At 36.0% G+C, this 27995-nt stretch overlaps 2 protein-coding genes and 1 pseudogene across 2 annotated transcripts; 2 read left to right on the top strand and 1 right to left on the bottom strand.

Moving 5' to 3' along the window:
- The first annotated feature begins 6887 nt into the window (after window positions 1-6887).
- Window positions 6888-9005, top strand: LOC132141949 (MIF4G domain-containing protein B-like). The gene is made up of 4 exons (XM_059551623.1): window positions 6888-7877; window positions 8206-8213; window positions 8353-8445; window positions 8540-9005. Exons 1-4 carry the CDS (start codon window positions 7796-7798, stop codon window positions 8765-8767), a joined length of 411 nt encoding a protein of 136 aa, XP_059407606.1. The 5' UTR covers window positions 6888-7795; the 3' UTR covers window positions 8768-9005.
- Window positions 9006-10192: 1187 nt separating this feature from the next.
- LOC132152699 (small ribosomal subunit protein uS7m) lies at window positions 10193-12634 on the bottom strand. Its single transcript, XM_059561513.1, has 5 exons — window positions 12474-12634; window positions 12015-12203; window positions 11704-11767; window positions 10845-11012; window positions 10193-10554 (listed from the first exon to the last, which is right to left on the bottom strand). The coding sequence occupies exons 1-5, from the start codon at window positions 12515-12517 to the stop codon at window positions 10333-10335; spliced, it is 687 nt and encodes a 228-aa protein (XP_059417496.1). The 5' UTR covers window positions 12518-12634; the 3' UTR covers window positions 10193-10332.
- A 1303-nt stretch (window positions 12635-13937) lies between these two features.
- LOC132152690 (uncharacterized) lies at window positions 13938-27987 on the top strand (annotated as a pseudogene).
- The last annotated feature ends 8 nt before the right edge of the window (window positions 27988-27995 follow it).

Consider the following 27995-nt stretch of genomic DNA (forward strand, 5'->3'; position numbering starts at 1 on the left):
AAATTAAAAATTTGTACAAATTTAACAGATTTTATTTGTTCTCCATTAAGTGTCTTAAAGTATTTTGTTCTATGCATTACAGGAGTGTTTAGTCCTCTTGCAGGGTTCAGTATTGTGTGTTCTCCAGACATTTGTCCTTTTTGAAAGGGTCAGATGTCTCAATTGTTAATCTTTACTGGCAGGGTGAACAACCCAGTGTTCAAAACCGCCGAAAAACTCTTTTGTTTTAGTATTTTAAAGCCATATTTTACAGATGTAAGAAATGGCAAGGGTGTGTATGCCTGCATTCCACTCTCACAATATAGAGCTGCAGAGCTCCAATAGCAAATTGAGGTTTACTATGCAGTAAACGAGAAATGCTTTGTGTTTTATTTGATCAGAAGGCTCTGATATGCCAGTTAGGATTATACTAAGTGCAGGTTTTTTATTATATATATATTTTTTTTTACATTTTTACATTTGTGCCAATTTCCGGATGGTTTTCAGTATTTAAAGGTAGAACCTGGATCTCCATTGTGGAAGTCCAGTTGAATATTACTTAATATTTTTGTATTTATTTATATTTAATTGTTGTGCTTGAAGTTTGGACTTTTTTTTTTTTTTTTTACTGTTTACTTGCCAACGAACAAGCTAATTTGTGGGTTTATGTGACTGGCAGATTTTATAAGAGCATGTTCCTCAGTAATGTTCAATTTCCACCCAGTGATGTCTCTGCATGCGCAGATGTGAGACAGTTACATCAGTGATCCTTGCAGCTTTCTTATCACAGTGGCTTATGTGAAAGTGCATAAATTGCATAAGTAGTAGTTAGTGGTTCCCAACCATGTTCCTGGAGGCCCTCCAACACTGCAGGTTTTCCATGTCAACGACACCGTAATCGAAACATCTGATTCAGTTCATCAGGTCATTAGTAGAGACTCCACCTGAGCTTGGTGTGTCGGACAAAGAAGAGATGCCAAATGTGCAGTGTTGGGGGGCATCAGGAACCAGGTTGGGAATCACTAGCAAGTAATAAAAGTCACACGCTGAGCTCAAATCCCAGAAGCAAGATAACTCTTTGAAGCAGAGAACATTTTACAGTGTAATGTTGACTGTCAGAAATGTTGATTGACTTAAACTGGATGTGTTTGAGGATATACGTATTAAGACATTAAACAAATATCTATGTTTTTATTTGATATCATTTATATTGACAAGAATAGACGAACACTTCCACCACATAAGAAAAATACTTTAGTAAATCATAGATATTATTTTTAAAGAATATATGAGATATGAGATAAATATGAGATAAAAAGATTAAATTATGACATAAATGTCATTATTAAGACATAAAAGTAAAAATTCAGAAAATTATGACAAAAATTAAAAAATGAAGAAATTAAGAAATCAAAATTAGCACATACTAAATCATATTCACGACATGTAAATCATGAGATAAAAGTCATAATTATAATATAGTCTAATGTTTGACTCTTTATGTCATAATTAAGACTTGGTATGTCATAATTTCCACTTACCTTATTATTTATACTTTTTATTTAATTGCATTTTATTCCATAATTATGCTTTGTTTTTTTTATGTGCAGAAATAGGCTTCCATTGAGGACAATGGTAGTTCACTTTGGTCTAAAAGCAGAAAGTTAAGGAGGAAAAGGAAGTTTCATATCATGAAAATGTTTTGGTGTTTCTGTGGTTTCTAATCAGTAGGCACTTGACTTGGGAGTCTTAAAGGAGTAGTTCACCCTAAAATGAAAATTCTCTCATTCTCTCTTATCTTCTCAAAAACAAATAAAGCCATGCAAGTTTGTTCAAATGTAATGAGATATTATTATTTTCTGTTGTTGTTGTGAATTCTCCCTTTTCATCAGAGCTGCATTATCAAAATGTTCCTTTTATCTTCTCTGATAAGTCCATAAATGACTATAGATCAGTACGTCTTGATTATTATAGAACACAGGCAGACACATCTGTGGACTTTCCACAGATCAATGGAGAAAGGGCATCATTAAAATGGTAAAAATAAATTTCAGGATGATCTGGGCAGAAGAAGGGAAACACACAGACACAGGAAGAGGAGGAGCAGGGAATGGAGGCTGTTTCCTTCCTAACCAGCATGAGACTTAAAAAAAAAAAGGTCAAACAGACAGAGAATCCATACCTACATCATCCTGATGGCTCTGGTATGTTGGTGTTTTGATGAATGTATAAGGTGCATATATAATGCTATAGCCTACTGTGAGACCATGTGTCAGCTAGAGATAACAGATATACTTCACTCACTTTAACACTAACACAGCCTCTCAGTCAAGTCAAGTTTATTTGAATTGTGCTTGTCACAATACAGACTGTTTCAAAGCAGCTTTACAAAAAATGGCAATGATAAATGTAACATCAAGATGTTAATGCTTAACAATATCTTCTGGTAATAACAATATTCTTCTAGTAACATTAACAGAAGGTCTGTAGAATGTTATTTGGTCTTAAATTGTGTTCTCAAAACATTAGCACAAAACATTATTTCTGCATCTTTCATGGAACTGTGTCTGGTTTGCATTCCTTATAGGGTTTCTGCATAGGTGTAATGGCTATTCAGAAACCATATATTCGATCACCCTTTCCCAACCCTACCCCTCACTGCATTTTTACATTACAAAAAATAAATAAATAAAATAAAATGCAAATAAATAAATAAATACATTTAATTAAAAATGTAATTAAAAATGTATAAACCTTTAATATAGGTCCCCACTGTGACATAAGTCCCCATGAGTTTGTGTGTATTTAGTCCCCAGCAGGATATAAAAACAAGGTGCTCTCACACATGCGCACGCACACACACACACACACACACACACACACACACACACACACACACACACACACACACACACACACACACACACACACACACACACACACACACACAGTTCTTCTCTGTAAACTATCACTGCTACTCCAATGTGACAGAAAGCAAGTTTTTTGGCCATGTTGACACAAGCATTAAAACCTCATTTAGATCCATTCTGAGCTTAACAGGTTTTTTATGGCATTATATCACGTTCCCATTGGATACTGCACTGCTTCTGTCATGACACCATCCCAAACTCTGGACTCTGGCTGCTGCTAATGTTGGCTAAATGAACTCAATCCCACCTCAGAAAAGTGACTTTTTATTTTTTAAGTGAGATCGTTATGACAGTAAAACTCACACCTTGGCTGTTATTGTACTGCTGCTGATAAGAGTATGATGCGCAGTACTGTAACTAAGATCCACAACATCTGAAAAAAGCCCTGCAAAACAAAAATACAAAATCATCAAACTTTTATTAAGAAAACATATGAACGAGCTCTTTGGTTGCCTCTAATAAAAAACTTCAAACTTCTCATATTTAAATACAGAGTCTTTCTTTTTTGTTAAAGTCATTGTCTGAAGTTACTGGTGAGTTCTTGATATAAATTAATTTCACTTATTAAATAAATACATGAAATTCAAAGGGAATATCTTTTTTTTATTTTTTTGCATTCACATACATACATAACACACAATAGACTTTCTCGAAGAAGAAGAGGAGGAGGAGGAGGACGAAGAAGAAGAAGAAGAGGAGGAGGACGAAGAAGAAGAGGAAAAAGAAGAAGAAGAAGAGGAGGACGAAGCAGAAGAGGAAGAAGAAGAAGAAGAAGAAGAGGAAGAAGAAAAAAAACTTATAGTTGAGTTCCAATGTCAACTCCTCTGCTAACCACTAGATGGCTGTATAAGACCACTTTTTACAGTTGACCAAAAGGAAAATAAATCAGTTAATCTATATTTTGAGTTAAGCAAAACGGTTGCCTTTGTTTCGAACTGAGATCCATAAGAAATAGCTCGTTTCTTATCAGTTACACTGGAAATAATGACAGTTTCGTCAGAATGCTCCAAGAAACCTATGCAATACAGTATACTGTTAAAAGTTTAAGGCACTTGTGTAAAAATGCTGTAAAATGAAGATTCTGTCAAAAACAATGTAACATAATAAATAAATAGATTTTCTTTATTAATTAACTTTTATTAACTAAATTAAATCAACATTTTTCAGGTTGCAGGTGTGTTTCTTGGAGTGTCTTGGAGATGTTGCCACAGTTCTTCTGGATTGAGTCTGTCTCAGTTTGTTCTGTTTCTTCATGTTATTCCAGACAGACCGATGATGCTGAGATCAGATCTCTGTGTGCAGCACTGGCTGTCAGACAAAAATCTTTTTCGAGTATTACAATTAATGGCAAAATGAATGTTTGGGAATGTAAAATATTTCCTACTGACTCTACAGCAAAAGATATAAAAACTTGATTGAAAACCATTTTAGCTGCTGAAAATACTAGTGTTGTAATAATTTTGGCCACCACTATGAAAACACACACATAAATATATAAACACACACACACACACACACACACACACCCATACACACACATTATTTATTTTTTCTCTTCAAGAATCGGCTTAAAACACATCTCTTCCATCTTTATTTGACCCTCTAACTTTAACACTCACTATTCTAATTATAATCTTAAAAAAATCTAACTACCTTTCTAATCTTTTTATATTCTATTTTCTTTTCATTTATTATGCAATTGTATGTGTGTGTGTGTGTGTGTGTGCAAAGACCTCTTAACTAGCTTGCTCTATTCTTTTTTATTTTTATGTTTTATTCTATCTGTTTTCTTTTTATTTATTATATTATTTAAAATCCCATGCTACGTGTACTGTGTTAACCTAACTGAGACTTGTTATAGCACTTATATATCATTGCTCTTTTGGTTGTTTTTGATTGCTTCCACTGTCTTCATCTGTAAGTTGCTTTGGATAAAAGCGTATGCTAAATGAATAAATGTAAATGTAGGAATGAGAGAGAAAGATTTTTTTTTTTTTTTACAGAGCACAGTAGTTCAGTATACCATTAAGTGTAAATTAATACTCTACATCTGTGTCAGTACTTTTAGCTGAACATTTTGAAAACATCAGCACAGTGATCAGAACAGTCATCATTGGTTTACAGATCAATGCTGTAAGTATGAGAAACTATATTTTGCTCTGTTATGAATGCAGAAATAAATCAGATGATATATATATATATCATAAAGTATTAAAATGTGTCACTTTTTTCAAATAATTGTTAATGTACACATAAAAGTGTCAGAACTGGTTTTGTTTCTCTGAACCATAAATAAACGTTTCACAAGTTGTGGTCCTCAGTGTTTCCAAATCAGCTGTTTGACACACCACAATCTTTGGTTCTGCTAAGGAAGTTTTATTCTTGAGTTGTAGCATGTTTTTCACTGTTTATATCATCTTTTCAGATCAACGTTTTCAATGTATATTAATAAGGTCAATGATGATTGTGATGACTGGAGATATGGTTTATTGTTACATTATGCTCTTGAGAAATAAAGAAGGTATATGTATATATCTCTAATAATTTAAACTATTAAAACATTGTTAGAAACGTATGTACATTTAATTTTGGTAAAGGCTCATTTTAAACATTGTCTTTTGAATATAAAATCATTTGTAGGTCTCTTTTTAATCACTTTTCTGCTTTGTAATGAATACTTTTTATTTTGTTTACAGTTGACGCAGGACTGGTCTGTGTGGCAGGATTTGTTCAAGCCTAATTGCAGGTGCCGACAGGACTCCTGGCATAAAGCACACTAGTATAGATATGAACCAGACGACTGGAGAATCCCATGAAATGGAAACTCTGAGAAAAGTACCTGGGAACAGTGAGGAGCCTCAAGAAGATAAGATTGACTTACAATGAAGTGAACTGCACTTTCTAAAAGATCTGACATGCTATGAAACATTTCTGAAGGCAAGGGTCATTTTTTTGTTTACATAACTATAAGCACCAGAGACTGGTGCACATCATCATGGTTCGGACTGGATTATTTTTTATATCTGCAATGTTGTACCATTGATGTTGTGGTATGTTGTTTGTGGTTGCCAAACTATACTGAATTATACTTTGAAGTGACTCCAACAAATTTTATATACTCTCAAGCATTTATATTTTCATGCATTTAAATATATATATAGCCTATATATATAATGTATACATAGTTGTATGTATATATGTAAATTACTTAACATATGTAATTTGTTAAATGTGTACTTTCTCATCTTTGTTCTTATGTTATTGCTGACTTTTCTTTTTAGAATATTTACTAAAGTAATCAGTGCTATTATTTTTGTTCTGTAATATCAAAATGGATATTGAGGAATGTTAAATTTTACTGTAACTGTTTTGTGACTCTCTTTCAATAGTTAGGTGTATGTTTCTGGCTAGAGTAAGCTGCAAAGTGGATCCAGAGTTGAATGTATAACATAATATGCTATTCTGTTGCTTTTTCCACTCACTTAAAAAAAATGTGAAAATGTTCTGCCTTTTTAAATTCAGTTTATGCACATTGACTTCTGAGATGGTGTTACTGTATATATGACAAGATTAATGATATTCTACCTCTGATGAAATTGTGTAAAATATCATCTTAAATGTAAGAAGACCTTTGTTATACAGGATAGTGTTATATACACAGGTTTATTTTATTAATCAGGAGTATTTTGAAATGTATTACATATTATTAGAATATTTTTGTAATTTATTATTAATATTTTTGTGCTGCGCGTCCCCAAGCGGCAGGCCTGATTGTGTCCAACATTTTCCATTTCTTTTCTATTTTACGTAATTGAGAGACACGTTTTGCTTATTAATATTACTACGGCCATACAAAAGTTGCTTCTCGTCCTTTCTATGGGGTCCAGGATAACGCAATGAATATTTAAAATAGAACTAGCCATCTTCAGCCAATCAGTTACTTCAACCGAGACAACGTCACATTACGTAATTAATATTCATAAGACCAGCCGTCCAACGTAAATTTGCTTTACAGGGGAGACGGCAGGAAAAGAGCGAGGATAAGACATGTGAAAAAGATTTTCCTTATGTCCTTTTGAACATGTAATATTACCTCTCTCGCTTTTTTAGTAGTATAAAACATTTTATATGCATTTCGCAGTGTTGTTGAATGTTTAAAATCCGCTTCTATCGTATCCAGCTGGCATGTAAACGGTTAGGTGTGCTCCTGGTTTGTTGTTTATAAATATTTTAGTTTGCCGCTGACTGTCTAAATGTAGTTTTACTTGTCTTATTGGGCTGTTTTATGTGCTTTGAACCATAATAATAAATAATTTATTCGCTAACTCTTCGACAGCACGTGGGAAAGTAACGATTTACGCCTTACAATCGACTGTAAACTTACATTTGCTATCGCTCTTAGAAAACAGTGCTTGTGGTCCATAATAATCAGTAGTTTTGAGTCGTTTGTAATGAAGTTGTTGCGTTTGTTGAGTGTCAATGGTGTTTGTCCTAATCCGTTTATCCCTGTTTAACACAGAGCTGCTCTGATTCCCTTTGAAAGTAAGACTGATGATGACTGCACATATTTCACACATCACCTGTTTCACGAGAGCACAGCGACAATATGGAGATAGTGTGTTATTGGTGCGAGTTGCATTGCCATTAAATAAATCATGGTCTTCTTTCTTAAAGTTTGCAGACAAGACATTTGACTACACAGTATTTGTCTTTAACAGGATTGTTAATTGTAGCTCAACTTAATTTGTTCTTCCATATTGTTCAACCAATGTACATTGTTTGGGATATTTGCAGTTCTTTTCACAGAAAAACTGATCTTATGTGCTTGAAGGTTGGTTATTGATTGATTGATTGATTGATTTTCCTGTCTTCCCATTGTAAACAGAATGGAGAACTCCTCTAAAGAAGAGTACACGATCCAGTCGTTTGATTTGGAGACACAGAAACTCCTCAAAATTGCCTTGAAAGGTCATTATCTTTAATCTGCAGCAGTTTTGCATTATATATTTTACTGTTGGGCTCACAAAAGTTGTTAACAACTGATAAAAACATAAAAATAATCCACTCCAGTCAATCAACTAAAATCTAGGGAAGCGAAAAGCTCCATGTTTATAAGAAACAAATCCATAATTAAGACGTTTCTAACTTGAAAATGTTATTTCCGTAATCCATAAAATTGCTTAATGGTCTAATCTGAATCAGGAGAGAAATATGCACAGATGAAGCATGTTTACAAGCCAAAACAAGTCCACTGATGAACAAGTGATGTAAATTTCTCTTCTGTACATCTTGGAAGGCTTTAGGGTGAGTAATTTAATTTTTTTTATTTTTCATTTCAAAATCACAATTAGGAATGTACTCAAGGTAACTATATTATTTAAAAAAATGCATATGCAAATTTATTTGAAGTGCTTAATTTTGAACTTTCTTCTGTTTGCTGCAGGTGAACAACATGCCCATGATGGCCCTGGTGCACCCCGTCTATGACTGTTTGTTCAGACTGGCCCAATCTGATGCCCTGAAGAACGAGGAGGAGGTGAATCTTCAACATTATTACTGGTTGATCGAACTGGATAGACTAATAGAGTAAATTAGTAATGGATCACAAAATCCTTCCCTCTGTCTCTCAGGTGGACTGCCTGGTGTTACAGTTGCATCGTATTGGAGATCAGCTGGAGAAGATGAACCTGCAGCTCATGGATGAGCTGTTCAATCTCCTGAGGGATGGATTTCTCCTGCAGGAGGACCTGAGCTCCATGGGTCGTCTGCTCTTGCTAGAGATCCTTGAGTTTCGTGCAGGAGGCTGGACTCTCGACGAAACTGCTCAGAAATACTACTACAGCGAAGTGACGGACTGAGGCCTCCACCAATCAGAGAAACAAGAAGGCGGGATGAAATTTTTATATTTACCTTTGATGAAGGCTTGGAGATTCACTAGGCATGAGGTTTGTCACGATTGGTCAAAGTTAGTTGCAGTACTGGGTTTTGGTTTTGTTGTGGCTTTTTGAAGTTGACTTGAAGTGACATGAAGTTCATCATATTTACTTTTTTAATACTCATTCCTGGTTTAATATAGTTTTATTCATTCACATTATTGGGGGAAAAAAAGCAATATTCATAATTTATTTAGATCAAAGTTTTATAACTTTATCATCTCTGAAATGACACCCAAGGCCACTTGGGGTTTAATCAGTGGGTGCTGGTAGCATTTCCCCAATTACAAAGTCTTGCAGTTTTTTTCCAATCTGCAAAAATAGTCCATGTTATGTTAGAAATATGTCCCAGCATTCCCCAGGACAAATTATTAATGTGCGATAATGCAGTTCCCTCATGGTTAAACATACTTTTAAATCAAGTAGAAAAATAGTAGAAAGTTATAGAAAAAAGGTACATAAAGTTATAGCTAAAGGGCTTTTTTAATGCTTATTTTTTGGCTATAAATCACAGTATATTTAGTTGTCATTGGTCACAGATCTTTAGACATTTTAGTTAATCAGTTTGAAAGTGAATGAAGTTCAAGTACATCTCCATTTGATAATTGAAGTGTCAGAATAGGAGCATTACAATCATGATTAATTTTATTTAGGTCTTCTATTAGTGTCAAGGGCTTTAATCTAAACACGAGATGATTAGATGAATTTATTTAATAGAGATGGAGGGATATATTTAATAATTTAAGTAGTTTGATTTTCTTAAATCAGCTAACAAGTTATATTTGCTTCTGTAGAAGAACAGCTGTTTCTATTGTATAGAAAGATAACTTTGCTTCATATATTTGTTGTTTTTAATGAACCAAAAACAGTTTATAAGAGTCATATTTAAATATAATGTTTCCTTAAGGCTAATATTTTTATACTACTAAAAGAAGAGTGAATGTATATCAAAAAAACTTCTACAGGGGCTGGATGAAGACAATGTCACAAGCTTGCATAAATTCACACAGTTACGTTAATATTTATTTTTTCTTATTTTGAATTCATTTCAATCTGATGAAGATCCACTGGCCTGAAATGTTAACAGGGTTAACATATGACTAAATGTTGTATTTGAAAGTCAAAAATGAAGCTTCTGTGCAGCTGTTTCGGCCTCACTGATTCCTCAGGCCAAAACAGTGACTGGTATAGTTGTCTTCATGCCACAAGTTTTTAATAAAGAAACAATGAATTATTTTTAAGCATAAGATTTACACGAGTCTGTATTGGAAATCTAAAAAAAAAATGTGTTGTAGATTTTTTGTAACACTTTGTAACTCGTTAAAAAAATCCTTGGCAAAAATGGAAATGTGACTTTTGATAGCTTTATTTACTTTCACACGAAGATGAGATAAGATACTTTGTCATGTCCTTTTTTGAGATGCCCATCCATCCCAAACTCCTGATGCTGTCACGTCTGTGGGTGAACTAGGAGTCCAGACGTCCTCTCTCTACCACCAGCGGTAGTGTGCATATGCCCTGTTGGCTTCGGCCATCTTGTGAAGGTCGTGTTTGCGTTTCACTACATTTCCTTCGTTAGCGAAGGCGGCCAGCAGCTCCTGCGAGAGTTTCTCGTACATGTGTGTGCGACGGTGTTTGTTGTCTCTGCATTCTGTGATCAGCCACTTCATGGCCAGAAAACGCCGTCGATTATCCGTGAGAGGAACGGGCACCTGCAGGACCAGAGTACAATTAAATATTACATCTGTCTTTCCTGTTGCTCAACCGTACTGTTCGTTGTATGGGAAAGATCTGATTTTGAAAACTAATTGTTTTACAGAAGATCAGTCATATAATGATAATCTTTAGGGTGATAAATGATTTTCACTTTTTGAATGAAAAAAAAAAGTGTTGGCCATTTGCTAACCCACTGATTAAACACTGATTCTGAGTTACATATCTACAAACATCTGACTAAATCATCCCAGAGTTGTGAAATGAATATTAAAGGTTGTTCACTGACCTGATAAGATTTGCCTCCTTTCTGGACACTGGCCAGTCCAATGATGGGTTTGCAGTTCTCTAGGGCCTGACTGAAGACGGTGTATGGATTACACTCGATCTCTTCTCTCTTAGCTGCTGGAGATTTGTGGTATTTCTCCACTTGTTTTCTCTTTATGGTCTCCAGCGTCTAAAGACACAAAACATCCAAGCAGAAATTATGTCAAAAGACTCGTATCAACAACTTTTTAATATTTGTGAAATAATTATTCCTCCAGCGCCACATGATCTTCAGAAATAAATTATCACTAATGGGTCAATATTATTATTATTATTATTAGTGTAATGTTGGTTTAAAATGTATCATACAGGAATAGTTTTTTGATGAAAAGAAAGCATTTATTTGAAACCTAAATCTTTCATAACATTATAACATGTTTTGTTTTTGTTTGTTTAAAAAAAAAAAAAAAAAAAAAAAAAAAAAAAAAAAAAAAAAAAAAAAACTTACCCCAAACTTTTGAACATTAACTTAACACAGTTTCACAAAAATAAGAACCAGCACAACTGTTTTCAACATTGATAAGACATGTTTCATGAGCAGCAAATCAGCATTTTTAAATGATTTCTGAAGAATCATGTGACACTGAAGACTGGAGTAATGATGCTGAAAATACAGCTTTGATCACAGGAATAAATTACATTTGAAAATATATTTTAACAAAAGTTATTTTAAATGGTCATAATATTTCGCAATATTACAGTTTTTAACTGAATTTTTGGTGAAATAAAAGCAGCCTTGAGCAGAATAAAAAAACATTAAAAACTGTAATTACACCAAATGTTTGATTACTAGTGAGTGTTTCATGAGATTTGATAAAAACCTGTGTCATGATTCCTCTAGCAAGGATTTTGTTTCCATCTTCCATCATCATGTTGATGAACTTGCTGTTGAAGTAAAACAGATAATCAGTGCTCATGAAAGATCCATATACCGTACAGTGGGGTCCAAAATATTGGGACCACAGCAAAGTTCAGACAGTTTTACAATAAGCATAATATAAGCAAACAACCTACAATGGTTTTAGTTAAATTGTTTTATATTCTAGATTTTCAATGTATCTTTTGGCCCCCACTCGGTTTACATTCAGGTCACAGAGCTATAATAATATTTCTGAGCTCGTTCTGTCGTTACCTGATCAGAGGGTCACTGAAAGCAGAGCTGGTGTCGCTGGACAGAGCTGCTTTGATCGGACTCACTGTTTTCAGTTCCTGCAGCTCTTTATCTTCAGGACTGAGCTCTGATTCTGGGACACGAGCATCTTTACTGGGATCAGGATCCAGATAGTATGGATTATACCGACTCCATCTCACCAAACACAGACTGAGAGACAGATGCAGAGTAGACGAACATTACTCAAGAGAGACAGATGCAGAGTAGACAAACTTTACTCGATATGATTGTAACACAGAGAAATCAGAAGAGACGTGGACTGAGAGACACACTTATGCACATGGTTCAGTTTGCGATGAACAACATGGAATCAACGATAAATCATACAAATTATGAATTACACAGCAAAGTTAGTGTGACCTATATCATATTTCGGACATTCCTGGCAAAATATAAATACAGAAAACTAGTTAAATGTACCTCGGTGTCCTAGGTTTCAGTAACTGTCTGACGGAGGCTGCCATCTTAAGGACAATCTAATAGTTTTGTCTCAGATCAGATTGGATGACCAAACTGTTATATCCACGGTTAGAGGACAAACACAAACACAGATCTCAGATCAGCGGTTAAACTCGCTCTGACGCGACCGTGAAGGACCTCAGATGAAGGAATGCGTCCTAAAATATTGCCTGAGTAAAATAATGCCACTCGCTTGTCAAGAAGGGCAAAATTAGTTTTATAGACCAAAGTCCTTTTTTGCACCAGGCTGTAAACATGTTTTTCTTGCTGTAAAGTTCGGCATTTTAACCATAGACAGTAAAAGAGAGATTTTAACATGGGGAGTTTATGGGACTGACTCCATTTTGCAGCCAGCCTCAAGCGGCCGGTCGATGAATTACAGTTTTAGTCACTTTCTAGCTGGAATGCTGGCTTTAGGAGAGAGAGTGGGAGGTTGTAGTGATGGGCATTTCGGCTCTTTTTCGTGAGCCGAATCGTTTGACTCAACTCACTGAAAAGAGCCGGCTCTTCTGGCTCACAAACGGCTCTTTAAAAAACAATAATGTTTTGACTATGATAGGTGTGAAAACAATTCTAATTAAATTATTAAATGAAATCATACTCATAATTTATTTAAAAATTTGATTTGTTAAGAAAAAAGAATACTATTAAACATTTGCATTAAAATTACAACTTTTGAATGTATAGAAACAACAACATTACAAAACAAATACAATCTGAATCTGAACAACATAATAGAACCCATATTAAAGAAAAATAAATAACAAAGAATTAAACTGGTCCCTCTTTTTTGGCATGTTATATGAACTATCTCACTAGTTATGTTTTGTATTACTAGCATGAACACACACACACACACACACACACACACACACACACACACACACACACACACACACACACACACAATGCTGATCATATTTTTATTTTATGAGAGATTTGCATTCAGAAATGCAAGCTGCCTTACTTTCGATCGAGGGGCTGATGATCATTAAAATGATTCCAAATGCGGCTGTGCTTCCGACTCATTTTCCTGCCTTTGTTTTGTTTTCAAAAGCTGTTGTGTTTTTCCTCTCCTCTCCTCCGAGTTTGACACTGTGTGTGTGTGTGTGTGTGTGTAATGGCTTGGCCCCTCCCTCATGCTGTATAATTGGTTGACACCTGGTGTATGATTGACAGGAACAGAATGTGAGGCTGATCAGACAGTCGAAATATATATATATATATATTTGTTCTTTGAATAAGTCAATTATTTTAAATAAAATAAAATGCATCCATTATTTCATTATTACATAATGATTTAATTTCTATAGGCTATATATTTTTTTAAAGGAGTCGCCTCTTCAGATATGCGAGCCAGCTCCCGTCGTTCACCTACAAGAGCCGGCTCTTAGAGTCGGCTCATTCGCGAACGACCCATCACTAGGAGGTTGGCCCTCGGTCTCAACTCACACAGTAGAAATAATGAAGTAACGTTATGTTATAGCATAGAAGGATGCCAATTTTCTCGGTGGGGCAGTGATATTTTAACCGTATTTTCAGCTTCTGTTCTTATCGGTTCTGTTATATATCTGCTTTCTTGTGTAATCAGATATCTCTTACACACTCTGCCGAATTAAATCAGTCACACGCTTGATAACTTTTCCAAACGGCGTCTTTACTTTTCCCCCTCTTAACGTGAACTCCCCTCTACATCCGGTCTTGCATACATATTAGTACACTCACATCTTAAAGATACAGACCATCATTCTAATACATGACATCCCCTCCAAAGTCAGATAGAGACCTTTAACACTTGACTGTAGTCTCAGTATTGCCAAACAAATAACATGTTCATCTAACTGATGATTTTCACATTCTTCAACTTATTTTAAACTCACTTATAATATTAACCATGAACATATCAACAACGTTGTCTGCATTTAATCTGCATCCAAAAGTTCAACCAACGATAAAGTCAGCAAATTTTTGAGGTAATTTTTTTTGTCTTTGGGGCTTGACATATGTAATGTCTTGGTGACACTCAACCATAGGCACAAGTCTCTCTGATTCCTCTGACAATGTCTGTTGATCTGAATCTGTGGAACAGTCAGCATTCCCTTTCTCGCTTTCTACATATTTCTTCACAAATGTTGTGTTGCGACTGTACTGGGCTCCGGTGGGTGACTCGACAGTTATTTTGTTCCCAGCTTTGCTGACCACTGTGTGGGGTGTTGCGTTAAACAGTGTGGTAAACTTGTCCGTCTTGTCCTGCCTGATCAGAACCCGATCTCCAACAGCTACATTTGAGAAATCTGCTTTGCGATGTTCATCTGCATACAGTTTATATTTTCCTTTTTTCTCAGCGTCATGGTCGTGAACTTCGAGATATTTGTCTACTGATGTGAGTTCAGGTAACTTGCCTCTCATTTTTCTTTTAAACAGAAGTTCAGCGGGGCTTTTGCCTGTGGTGTTATGTACAATTCCTCTGTATACTGTAACATACTTCCTGAGTTCCTTTTGCCAGTCAAGTCCTTCCGACTGTGCAATGCGAATTCGTTTCATGATGGAGGCATTCTGGCGCTCGACTTCACCATTCGCTTGAGCCCATTTAGGCGTTGTTTTCAGGTGTCTGATCCCGTTTTCTTCACAGAAACTCCTGAATTCATCTGATTTGAATTGAGGTCCATTATCTGATTTTAGTGTGGCAGGAAGTCCATGTCGGCTGAATATGTCCTCAAGGCTGTCAATCACTTTTGTTGCCGTGGTTGAGGTCAGTATGTCATACTCATAATACCTACTGTAGTAATCCACCACAACTAGGATTGAGTGTTTTGATGGCAGAGGACCCAATAAATCTACTGCTAGATCTTGCCATGGTCCATCTGGCAACGGTAGGGGTCGCAATGGTTCTGGCGCATCGGGACGAGAGACAATTTGACAGCCATGGCATGATTTGCAATATCTCTCGGCAGCTCTGTCCATGCCAGGCCACCATACTTTGCTCCTCGGGTGCTGTTTGGTCCCAACAATACCTATGTGTCCCTCGTGGGCCAGTGCTATTGCTCGTGGTTGTAATGTTTTTGGAAGAACAATGCGTGTTCCACGTAGTATTAAAAAACCTACCACGCATAGCTCCCTAGCAACAGCTGCGTATGTCATACATTTTCAAAGTGTCCACTTTCAATAGCTTTTCTCACCTCTATTAGTTCGGGATCTTTTTCTGACGCCTCCTCCACTTCCCTTGTGGTTAGGGCTCTCGGGGTGGCATTAATGGCTACAAATCTCACATACTCATCCGAATCATGTAAGTGCTTCTCTCTCATTGCTGTGCTTCCTAGAAGTCTTGACAAGGGATCTGCAATGTTCTCTTTTCCAGAAACATAGACTACCTTAAAGTCGTATGGTTGAAGACGCAAAACCCACCGCTCAATGCGGGCACAGGGCTTAGAACGTGGACTGTAGATTGTCTCTAATGGCTTATGGTCCGTGACCAGATCAAATTGTCTTCCATAGACATATGGGTGAAGCTTCTCACAGGCCCATACAAGGGCAAGGGCCTCCTTCTCAGTCTGGGAGTACCGTCTCTCACAATCTGATAGACTTCTACTGATGTAGCACACTGGCACCATTTGTCCTTTTTGACACTGTGTCAATACAGCCCCCAACCCTACAGGTCTGGCATCGGCTATAACTTGGGTTGGTGCATCTTTGTCAAAGTATGCTAAGGTCCCTGATTTTGCAAGTTCTCCTTTCAGAGCCTTAAATGCACTTTTTTGTTCAGGACCAAAGATGAATTTGGAATCTTTTCTGGTAAGACGTCTCAAGGGCTCTGCCAAGGTTGCAAATTGTGGAATAAATCTGCTGCTGTAATTGACAAGTCCAAGAAAACTCCGAACCTCTGAGGCGTTCTGTGGCTCTCGAGCCTCTACCACAGCCCTGACTCTCTCATCAGTGGGCCCGATACCTTTTTGTGTGAGTAGAATCCCCATAAAATTTAAGCGATCCATACTGAACTGACATTTTGCAGGATTCAGAGTTAGCCCGCATTCTCTCAGACGTTTCATGACAGCATGTAGACGGTGATTGTGTGTTTTATGGTCAGGCGCATGCACAATGACGTCATCAGAGATGTTTTCAACTCCCTCTATTCCAGCAAGGGCCGACGCGATCTCATGTTGGTATTGTTCACTTGCGGAAGATACTCCAAAAATGAGCCGCTTGTATCTGTACACTCCATTGTGAACTGCAAACGTCGTGATCTGGCGGGACTCTGGCGTTAACTCTAACTGGTGATATCCCCATTTAAGATCTAATTTGCTGAAGACCATAGACCCATTCATACTTTGTAGCAGCTCATCTACAGTGGGAATGGGGTATCTTTCCCTAATGATTGCTCGATTGGCTTGTCGCATGTCAAGACAAAGCCTAATTTCAGCATTTGCTTTTGGAACAATCACAACCGGATTAACCCACGGAGTAGGCCCGTTCACTTCTTCAATAATGTCCATTTCTAAGAGTTCTTTTATCTTTTCTTCAACAGGAACCCTTAAATTAAATGGAATCCGCCTTAAAGGCTGGGCAACTGGCTGAATCTTCGGGTCTATGTATAAACTAATTTGCTTGGTTTTCAGCTTACCAACTCCTTGAAACACTTCTGGGTATTGTGAATGGAGCGACTGTTTGAGGTCTGTTACAGCTGCAACGTTTGTGCCGATCTTCAGTACTCCGAGTTTCATGGCAGTGTCTCTCCCCAACAGTGGCTCTCCTATCCCTTTAATTACAATGAATTCAGCATATACCGACCGGCTGCCCATTCTTGCTTCACACTTGAAAGCTCCCTTTAGTGGTAATGGCTGATTAGACGAATAAGAGAACAATTTCCTCTCTGTTTCCGGAATGTACGAATGGCATCTAATATTATTTTCCTTCAGTTCCTCCCATGTTCTTTCATCAATGATATTGCTGGTCGCACCAGAGTCTACAAGCATTTTAAAATTGACATTTCCCAAGCAGATATTCATTCTATCCGCCATGTAGTCGTCTTGAATGACAAATGCATATTCAGCTTGCCCTTCAACATGGTTAACTGTTTGCTGCTTCACATTTTTAGTTTTGCACATTTTTGAGAAATGATCTCTTCCTTTACATTTGTGGCATGTCTGGCCTCTCGCAGGACATTTTAAATCTCGTCCCAAATGATCTGTATTTCCACATCTGTAGCATTGTTTGTTCAACTTACTGCATTCAGCTTGCTGTTTTCCCTTGAATTGTCCTTTCATCTTTCCCCCTTTTTTCCAGACGCGATTCACAGACTCAGTGTCAGGCTTTGATATGTCACTCACCGATGATGCAGCCATCTGTTCCTCTATCCGTTCACAGAGGGCAGCAACCTCCAACGCACGATCGAGCGTGAGATTAGGTCCTTCCTCCAAAAGTTTACGACGCACGTACATTGATAAACATTTGCCTACGATGGCATCCCTGATTTGATTAGTCATGTCATCCGCAAATGCACAGTCCTTTGCTGCCTGTCTGAGATGTGTTGTGAACTGTTGAATCGTCTCACTTGGGTTTTGGGAAAGTTTATAAAAAGACTGCCTTGCATACGCAGTATTCACTCGTGGCACAAAGTATGCATTCAAAGCTTCAACGGCCGCGTCGTAATCGGCAGCACCTCCCGTATCCGCCAGAGTGGAGAATATATCTTGAACATCAGGTCCAGCGTGATGCAAAAGAAGTGCTCTGCGCCGCTGACGAACTGCAGCAGCGACATTTTCTTCAATTATAAGTCCTTTACCGTCCGCATAAAGTTCAAACGATGTCAGCCACCTCGTCCATCTCGAACCAAGAGTGGCAGGATCTTTGTAGCACTCAAACGTAGGAATACCAGACTTTTCCATCGCGTGCAATCAGTGCTCACACCCACTTTGCTGCATCCTCGTCGCCAATGTTATATATCTGCTTTCTTGTGTAATCAGATATCTCTTACACACTCTGCCGAATTAAATCAGTCACACGCTTGATAACTTTTCCAAACGGCGTCTTTACTTTTCCCCCTCTTAACGTGAACTCCCCTCTACATCCGGTCTTGCATACATATTAGTACACTCACATCTTAAAGATACAGACCATCATTCTAATACATGACAGGTTCATCTCGCGTCCTGACGCGCGCATATTAAACAAAGCGAAAGTGAAAGTGTTCCTTTCCTCCCGTGACCCTCGTCGAAAAGGCTCTCGTTTTCATGATAAATTATGATATAATAATAACTTTGTCTAATTTTAATTCATGATGGACATTCTTACCTGTATTTTAAGATCACTACTTATTATGATGGTCGCTGATGGTAAGTATTATCACTTTTATGTTTATACGCGATATTTAACACATTACTTAGTTAGTCTGTTTCTTGATAGGGTTGACTGTGCGCGGTCCCTCTGGTCCTCTGGTTGCTCCTCTGGGATCTTCAGTGGTTTTGCCCTGTTATGTTGATGAACTCTTATCAATGGAGGATCTGGAGGTAGAATGGAGAAGAACAGACTCAGAGATTCTGGTTCATCTGTATCAAGATGGTGAGAGTCGACCTGAGACCCAGCATCAGGATTATCATGATAGAGCTCATTTCTTTACTGATCAGATTCAACATGGAAACTTCTCCCTCCGTCTGGACAATCTGATGCCTGAAGATGAGGGAAAATACACCTGTAAAGTTCACAGTCAAAAGGATTCTGGAGAAACTGTGTTTCAAATAAAGCATGGTGAGTGAGAGCCACCTGAATTCTGCTGAAAATATTAAAGACATGAATTAATTTTATCTGATGGAATTTAAGGCATATATTATTCTTTCAGAGCGTTTGCTAGCATCAGGATCAGATCGGTCTGTGTCTGCATATGATGGTGAGGATGTCACTCTGAACTGCTCTGTGGACTCTCACATCACACCTGAACACAATGAAGAGGTTTCATGGAAGAAAACAAATGAAGATGAAGATATTCTAGTTCTTCTGTACCAATACAACAAGACTTTTCCAGATTCATCACATTAGAGATACAGAGACAGAGTTGACTTCTTCACTGCAGAAATCCCCAAAGAAAACTTCTCTCTCAGACTGAAGAGTGTCAGAACTGAGGATAAAGGAGTTTACATGTGTAAAGTGTTTGCTGGACGACTTTCAGCCAATGCAACTGTAGTTCTGGAGCAACTGGGTGAGTCCACAAACATAGTAAAAAGTAAAACAATGTCTATTTGTGGCAAATTTAAATAGACAACTTTGTTGGCAATGGACATTTTTTGTAACCGTTCAAATAATTTGAATATTGTTCTGTTGACACAATTTGATCATTGCCTCTGTCATCATTTGCACTTGGTGTAAACAAGATGCTTGTTAAAACTGCTTGTTTTAAATAGTATCAACCACGCACTGTAAGGTGCATATAACTGCCAAAATGGTTGTAGGAGGTTATTTAAATAATGAATTGCCTTGATTGCAAACTTCCTAATTATATAAGAATCAATGATTAAATACACCAAGTTGATTCAGTGTAGATGCAAATGTTATATTTGATGTTTGTTTCACAGGTTTCTCTTCTCGGCGCATAGCCGTGTTGTTCTTCTGTTTCGCTGCTGGCTCTGGAGCTGTGCTTCTGCTCTTCTCTCTGATCTACTGCAGATCAAATAACACTGTTTGTAAGTGAATTGTTTTTTGATTTAACTCTGTATGGCACAAAAAAAGTGTTTTGTTAATTAAACTGTGATTATTCTGCATCTTCTCTCCAGCTACAAGCAACAAAATCTGGAACCTTCAGCTTTCTTTGGTCTTTTGTCCAAACATCTGTATGTTCTTGGCCTTCATCCTTTGGGGCTTTACTGAAGGTGAGTAGTTTAGTGTTAGTTATTTGTAAATAGTAAAATAAAATAATTATAATATTGATACATAAAATAATATTTATTTAATCTTAACAATGTAGCAAGCTTGTTTGTATGCTGTGTGTATATATTCTGTAATGGTTTAACTCTTCAAAACTTTCACATGACACAGTTTTTATTGTCATTAATTAGTTATTATTCTGTTCCAGGATCTCTGAGTGAGACCATCACTTGCTCTGCTCTTTATTTTCTAAGGCCTGTCATGTTGATTTGGGCCATGCCTTATTTAAAGTATCTTCAAGGTATGTTAAGATTTAAAGATTATTTTTTATTACTTTTTGTTTTAAGGAGATCAGTAAATGCATTTTGTAGCAACATATTAACACGATACATTACAATATTGTTAGTCATTACTTCCTTTGCAGTTAAATACATTCAAGTGTCAATTACTGAAGCATGACATTTTTTTTTAAACCACAAACTCAGCCTCAAGATTATTTTCTAATTATATTTTTGGCAGCAATGTTGAATGTGTCAGGAATATTGTAGGATTTGTAGTGAAATAATACACTTTGTCCTACCCAAAACGTAATACTGTCTAAATGCTGAGTACAAGCAATAGAAGAAATATGTGATGCATAATAGCCATGAATCTTGTTAACAGAAATATTTTGAATGCATGCCTAAGAAACCTGGTTATGAAGTATCTGAGGGATTTGGCATCTGCAGGGTGATGCACAACCATGCTTCATTTTTTATTTTGGGAGTAAGAAAATGCTGTTCTTTATAGACAGATATACTAATGCCAATATCAATACCATGACAGTGCATTGGTGTGTAACAAAATATGAATTTGATGTTTTCAACCCTTTTTGTCAACAGACAACCTTAAAACATGGATAAAGTTTTTCAAAATAACCAGAGAGTTTGCTATTTTTACAGTCGTTTTTTATTCAGGTAAGTAAATGCACATTTCACACAACATTCTGACATTAGCTTTGTTTCCCTCAAAACTAAGGCACAAAATTAGAATATCGCATAGGGCTGCACGATAATAACAAAAATCATAATTGTTGATTGTTCCCTTGAAATTGTAATTGCGATTATTAAATACGATTATCACAATTTACATTGAATGATGCTAATACCATGGTTTGAAACAACTAAATGCCGTATTTTTATATGAAAATAAACAAGCTGAAAACACTCTAACTGAATAACTTCTAGTGTTTTTCTATAGTATTAAACCTCAAATGTCAAATATACAACCAATATACATGATTGGTTTCTTCTTTAAATTATAAAATAAGTTAAAATATGAATGGTATTATAATGTCATACTAAAATATATGGCATATTCATGGCAGTACACATGAAATTCATGTATTTATTTGTCATTTAAACTGATGTAAACAGAAAAAGTGTAGACTAGAATTTTTTTAAACCTGTCGCCCCCTCTAGTGGACAGCATTGGTCAGATAACAAAAGTCACTAGGATTTTTTGGGAAGTTAAGTCTGACCAGTTATACAGCAACGGGAGTCAGAAGATCTGAGCTGAATTTGGTGAAACATTAAAGTTCTAGTCGGTGTCAATTACTATTATAATAAATAATAATAATGTTCAAATAAATGTTGGCTTTCTCAAGCCCAACAAATAAGACTAAGAAGAGAAACATCAACCAATTTAGTATGTAATAAAACTAATATTACTAATTTATTTCATAAATTTAACTATATTAATTTTCGCAATTATTTATTAATGTCAGACACACATACCTAGTGCCTTTTGACTTAAAATACGAGAGTGGTAAATGTTACAGACATGTTATCATGGAACTGTTCAGTCTATTATTGATTTTTATTTCCACTTCACTTTTATCCAAGGAGACAAAACTATTTTAACTGTATTTATCAGTGGGACAATATTCATTCAATACTATAAACTAGAAATAATTTAAAGGGGTCACTTGCAGGTTGCAGCAGTGCGACTTATGTGCCCAGCTACATCTGATTCAAATATTATGCTAATTAACAGTGAGTGGTGGCTTCAGACATTACAGTGCTTCACTCGCACTGACTCTTATTCTGCCGAAAGAATAAAAAAAGACCGTGCTGAAGGTGGAGCGATTCAACCAATCAGATGAAAGCAGTGTTTCAGCTCCGCCCACAAGTGCGAATGAAATATTGAAGCCATAAAATGATTTGTAAACCTCAAATGAAAAAATAAGAAATCGAGCCAAAATCTCGAATTTATAAAAAAAAAAAATCCATTTTTCGGTATCGCATTCTGATCAAATGAAATGATCAAAATGGTCCGTGTACTTTTGCGTCCATTCATTTTTCCTTTTTTAACTCATAATGGAAAAACGAATAACATGCTTTCTTCTTTATTCGTTTTTAGACTGGTGAAAAAAAATATTCACATACAAACTTATTTCCCATAGCATATAAGCTAATATAATATAAGCATTTAATTGAAAATCAAATAATTTAAACAACTTTTTTTTCCGTTCTACAAAAATATGAAATTTGATTTCTGCATTTTATTTGCGTTGACCCGCAACATTTAGATAATATGGAGCCCGCGAAGTGAAAAACAAAAACAAATTAAAAAAAACAATCCGTGGACGGTTTTGCATCCGTCCACTCAGTTTATAAACCGTAGGCTAGGCTTACTCACGAATTCTTAAACTGTTCCCACAATCGGTTTAACAAATCGTGCCCACACGGATTAAAAAGCCTAGCCACGATATTCTAATTCGCGCTCTCAGATTTGTAAACCATGCCTTCAGTTTTAGCAATTTGTAGCCCACCCACAATTTCACAAACCATGCCCACGCTTTCGCAATCCAGTCCCACGGGTTTGTAAACTGTAGTGTAGCGGAATTTGTGGCCCCTCCCCCAGAATGTGCCGTCTGATTCAACCAGACCACCTGTTTAGAAGCGTGATGCATTGCATTTTGTTTAAACTTACTTTTTTTAAATGGATAATTTCTTGAATTTTCTAAAAAAAAAAAAAAGATATTTAGCCCAGGCTACTTTTATCTTTAAAGTCATTTTTTTCGGAGGAAAAAGCTCAGTATAATAGAATAGGCAAATAAAGACTATAAAAAAGAAATATAGGCTAGGCCTAATACAAACACATTTCCAAAACAGTAAAAGGTTAGGTTATATAAAAATAGAACATTAATAAATTATTTTATGATAAATATTGCCTATTACTGTCTTAGTTAACTCATAGTTAAACGCAAATAATAATGATCATTATTATTATATTTAGGCTATATATTTAGAAGACGTTTTTATAAAAAAAAAAACGAACAAAGTAATTGATCAAATTTCATTCATAATACAGGTTAGACAATAATAATACAGGGCAGAGATTATCACAAATAAACACAAGATTTTGACGCATATCCAAGGGTTTGTGGGGCGTAGGCTATGGAGCGCGCACTGCAAGGAGGCACGGGCGCGAACCCTTGCATTTCCTATCAACAGTGGAAACAACTTCAACTTCAACATCATCTGTCTTGTGTGACATTTAATGTTTATTTATTTCTATAGTTATTTTTACATATGGCTGGAGAAAGAGAGCACACGTACCTCATGTACTCTCTGGACTGTACTTTGGAATTGTTGTGCTGCTCTGTCTCATCTTGAATAGAGGTAAGAGCTTCAGTATGATTTGATTCCTTACATTACTGAAGTTATGTGACATGCTAAGTATATACGCAAAGATTTATTAGGGTGATTTATTACCAATGGTTTTGTTCATTTAATTTTTTTTAATTCTGCAATTACCAAAAATTATACTCAAATGCATACAGAAGATGCAGACAGTTTCCTTTCAGGCCTAACTGTGTTTGGTACGTTTGATTTTTAGTTGATGTCTTAAGGTCGTCCAAGTCAAGAGTGGTTAACACATTCTTTGTGTTTTACTCCAATTTGAGTTATTAGAGTTGCAAAGTACTATTAATTCTAGAAAGAAGTTTAATCAAGTTTAATCAAAAGTATGTGTTACTGAATTGAAAAATAAATAAAAACAAAAGGGAAAATAAATCTGGAATATTTTCTGTTGTTCACCGTTATCACCCTCTGCTACCTAAAAGGGTCCTCATTTCCTGTTAACGAATCTGGTCGTTGGGGTATATATGACCCCAAAATTGAAAGCATAATTGTAGAAAAAATATACATTTTCAATAATACAAATAATATATAATTTTTTTTGTTTACTCCTCAACTATGCATTTATGCTGTGTTTTGGGAGATTTGAAGTACTTTTGTACCCATTTAACACACAAATCTGCAACTACACCATTAGCTTGCATGTGAAATATCATTTTTTTATTAAAAAATCACTTAAATTATTATCTAAATTTATTTTAAACTGTTTCTGGATATAGATCTAGGTGCTATGTGTAGAATGCTGCCATCTGGAGGTTAGTGAAAAAACTAAGGAGATTAGTATTTAAGCAATAACTTGTTTTGACCACCAGAGGGCCATTGAAAGCCATTCATTTTACTGGATGTGGCCAACTGCTCATAAATGCCACCTAGGTCACACCTAAAGGACACAACTCTGAGTCAGACTGTAGTTGCATATTATTGAACATTTGAATGATTCAAATGCATAAAAAATAAAATAAAAAAATAACTTTAGAATGTAAACAAAATAAAAAAAAGTGTAAATAACCAACAGCAATATCCAGAAATAAACAGGAGTAAAAGTATAGGCCTACAACAAATATTTTTTTTTTTACAATGACATTCTGAACACTGAACATAAAAGCAATACCAAACTACCAAAAAATATGTGAAATACATGGTGTAAAACACATAAAATAATTATTCCATACACATTTTGTGAGTGAATGTGAGTTAGAGAGGGAGAGAGAGCATGTGTGCCTGTGTCTCTCTCTCTCTCTCTGTCTTTGTCTCTCTCTCTCTCTCTCTCTCTCTCTCTCTCTCTCTCTATGTGTGTGTGTGTGTGTGTGTGTGTGTGTGTGTAAGTGTCTTTGTGTGTGTGTTTGAGAGAGAGAGAGTGTGAGTGAGAGGGAGAGAGAGAGAGTATGTGTGCCTGTGTGTCTCTCTGTGTGTGTGTGTGTGTGTGTGTGTGTGTGTGTGTGTGTGTGTGTAAGTGTTTTTGTGTGTGTGTGTGTGTGTGTGTGTGTGTGTGTGTGTGTGTGTGTGAGAGAGAGAGAGAGAGGGCAAAAGAGAGCATGTGTGCGTGGGTCTCTGTGTGAGTGTCTGTGTGTGTGTGTGTGTGTGTCTGTGTGTCTGTGTGTCTGTGTGAGTGTAAGTGTGTGTGTGTGTGTGTGTGTGTGTGTAAGAGAGAGAGAGAGATGTAGAGAAAGTGTGAGTAAGAGAAAGAGGGAGAGAGGGCAAGTGTGCCTGGGTCTCTGTGTGAGTGTAAGTGTCTTTGTGTGTGTGTGTGTGTGTGTGTGTGTGTGTGTGTGTGTGTGTGTGTGTGTGTGTGTGTGTGAGAGTGTAAGTGTCTTTTGTGTTTGTGTGTGTGTGTGTGTGTGTGTGTGTGTGTGTGTGTGTGTGTGTGTGTGTGAGTGAGTGAGTGAGAGAGTGTGAGAGAGGGAGAGAGAGCGTGTAGAGTGGAGAGCGTCTCTTTCTGAGTGTGTGTGTGTGTGTGTGTGTGTGGGGTTGTGTAGGTGTGTGTGTTTGTGTGTGCACATTAGGTCTCACCCCTTTATATCTTTTTTTCTGCATGTGTGGCTGATTTTATTTGACAAATCGTATTTGCCAAATTCTATACAAATGCTCTCTGTGGCATACCTGTGTGTGTTTGTGTGTGTGTGTGTTTGTGTGTGTGTGTGTGAGCATGTGTTTTCTACATTGCATTTGTGCTCAAGTACCAGGCCTTAATTTCTGTGTGAAAATTTTCAGATTTATGTTGCATTTATTTTATTTTTTGGGGGGACAAATGGAAAAAAAACATGTTTTTTTGCATTTCCCATTCATTTTCAATTGGGGTCATATTGACCCCAATGACCAGATTAAGCAACTTTTTTTTTACACATCTTCAGAACAACCGAATCAAGCCCAGTTTTTTTGTGTATGTATAGATAGATAATGTAGGAAAAGTCACAAAATTTTAATCCTCTGAGATGAAGGGAATCCTTTTTTTTAACTAATGAAAAGTCGATTGGGGTCATATAGACCCCAAGGACCGATTGAGGGTTACCAGCAACAGGAGCATCATGTTGTCATGTGACATCATCGAGACTGAGACCTTTATCTTGATTAATCAGCAGACCTCAGTTATCCCACACTGTGACAGACTCTATGTGGAATCTTCTAATATATTTTTCCATTCACGTTTGTCTTTCTTCTCTCTCCCTTTTTTAGGTTTTAAAAACAAAAGGTGGATTTTAGTTTGCATCTATTTATGTTCTCCTTTTCAGTTGTTTCAGCTGACGTACTTATTTGGATATCCCTCTTTAGGTAACACCTAAATACTGATCCCTTCATAATTTATGAAACTGATATGCAAAAAGTAGTTTGTAAAAATGTATCTTGCTTATATGCTTTTTAAATATATTTTTTTAATATAAACATTTAAAAAATATATATAATTATAATTCAGCCAGTTTCACCTTGATGTAGAACTTGAAAATTACATTCAGTGTTTACATAAATGTACAGACTGAATTAAGTCATTACGTATTCCACAAAGAAAACCACTCTAGACTCTCATTTCAGTGATTTTAACATTTATCTTTTAGTACTTCTAAACAAATCATATCGTGTGTTTTAATGACATTTAACTGGTGATTTGTTTGGATGGGAAAGTAATGGATTAATGAATTATTCTCTTATTTTAGGAATTATCATTGTGGTAAAGGTTATGTCACTACTGCTGATCTTTATATTCTTTTTACCTCGTCTGCAAGCAAAATTCAAATGTAAGTACATGCTGAAATAAGTTCTTCTTATTGTATCTGTATAGGTGTGGAAAGAGTGAATCTCAAAAATATTCATTTTATGAATAGAAATACAAACGTTATAATATGTACGGTACTTAAGTTGGTATAAAACAGAAGTTGTCGCCCATTTTACTACCAAACTGTGATGTATTTATGAGTGAAACTACTGTGAAAAAATAATAATAATAATTGGATGTGACTTAATTTTATCCACTGGTTTTTGGTTGTATTCTGAAAAGGGAGTTGTGTTTACCAGATTAAAGGCCTACGTGCTTTTGGCTTAACAGCTGCATGCCCAGAATATCATGTTGTATCATAGACATCAAGTGAGTCATAAGAAGAGGTAGTTATGACATTTTGTTTTTCTTTTAAGATTGCGAGGTAAAAATAAAAAAAAATACACAAAGAAATGCAAGAATAAATTGAGCACCAAAAACACTTCTTAAGAACATTAATTGGATTAATTTTAAATTCATGCCAACATGAATTGATTCGTATCATATCTGAGATCAATTTTATTTTGTGATGTGAAATTTAACAAATGCTGATGACCATGTTTATATTCATAGTTCTCCACCGTAGATGGATAACATTATTTGGGATAATAACAATAACACTCCTGGATATCATCCTATTGATTTATGTTCTTCCAGCCATATTGGAAAGAGAGAAGGGTATGCTGCCTTTATCTTTAATTT

Source organism: Carassius carassius, chromosome 1 (assembly GCF_963082965.1).
Source record: "Carassius carassius chromosome 1, fCarCar2.1, whole genome shotgun sequence".
NCBI lineage: Eukaryota > Metazoa > Chordata > Actinopteri > Cypriniformes > Cyprinidae > Carassius > Carassius carassius.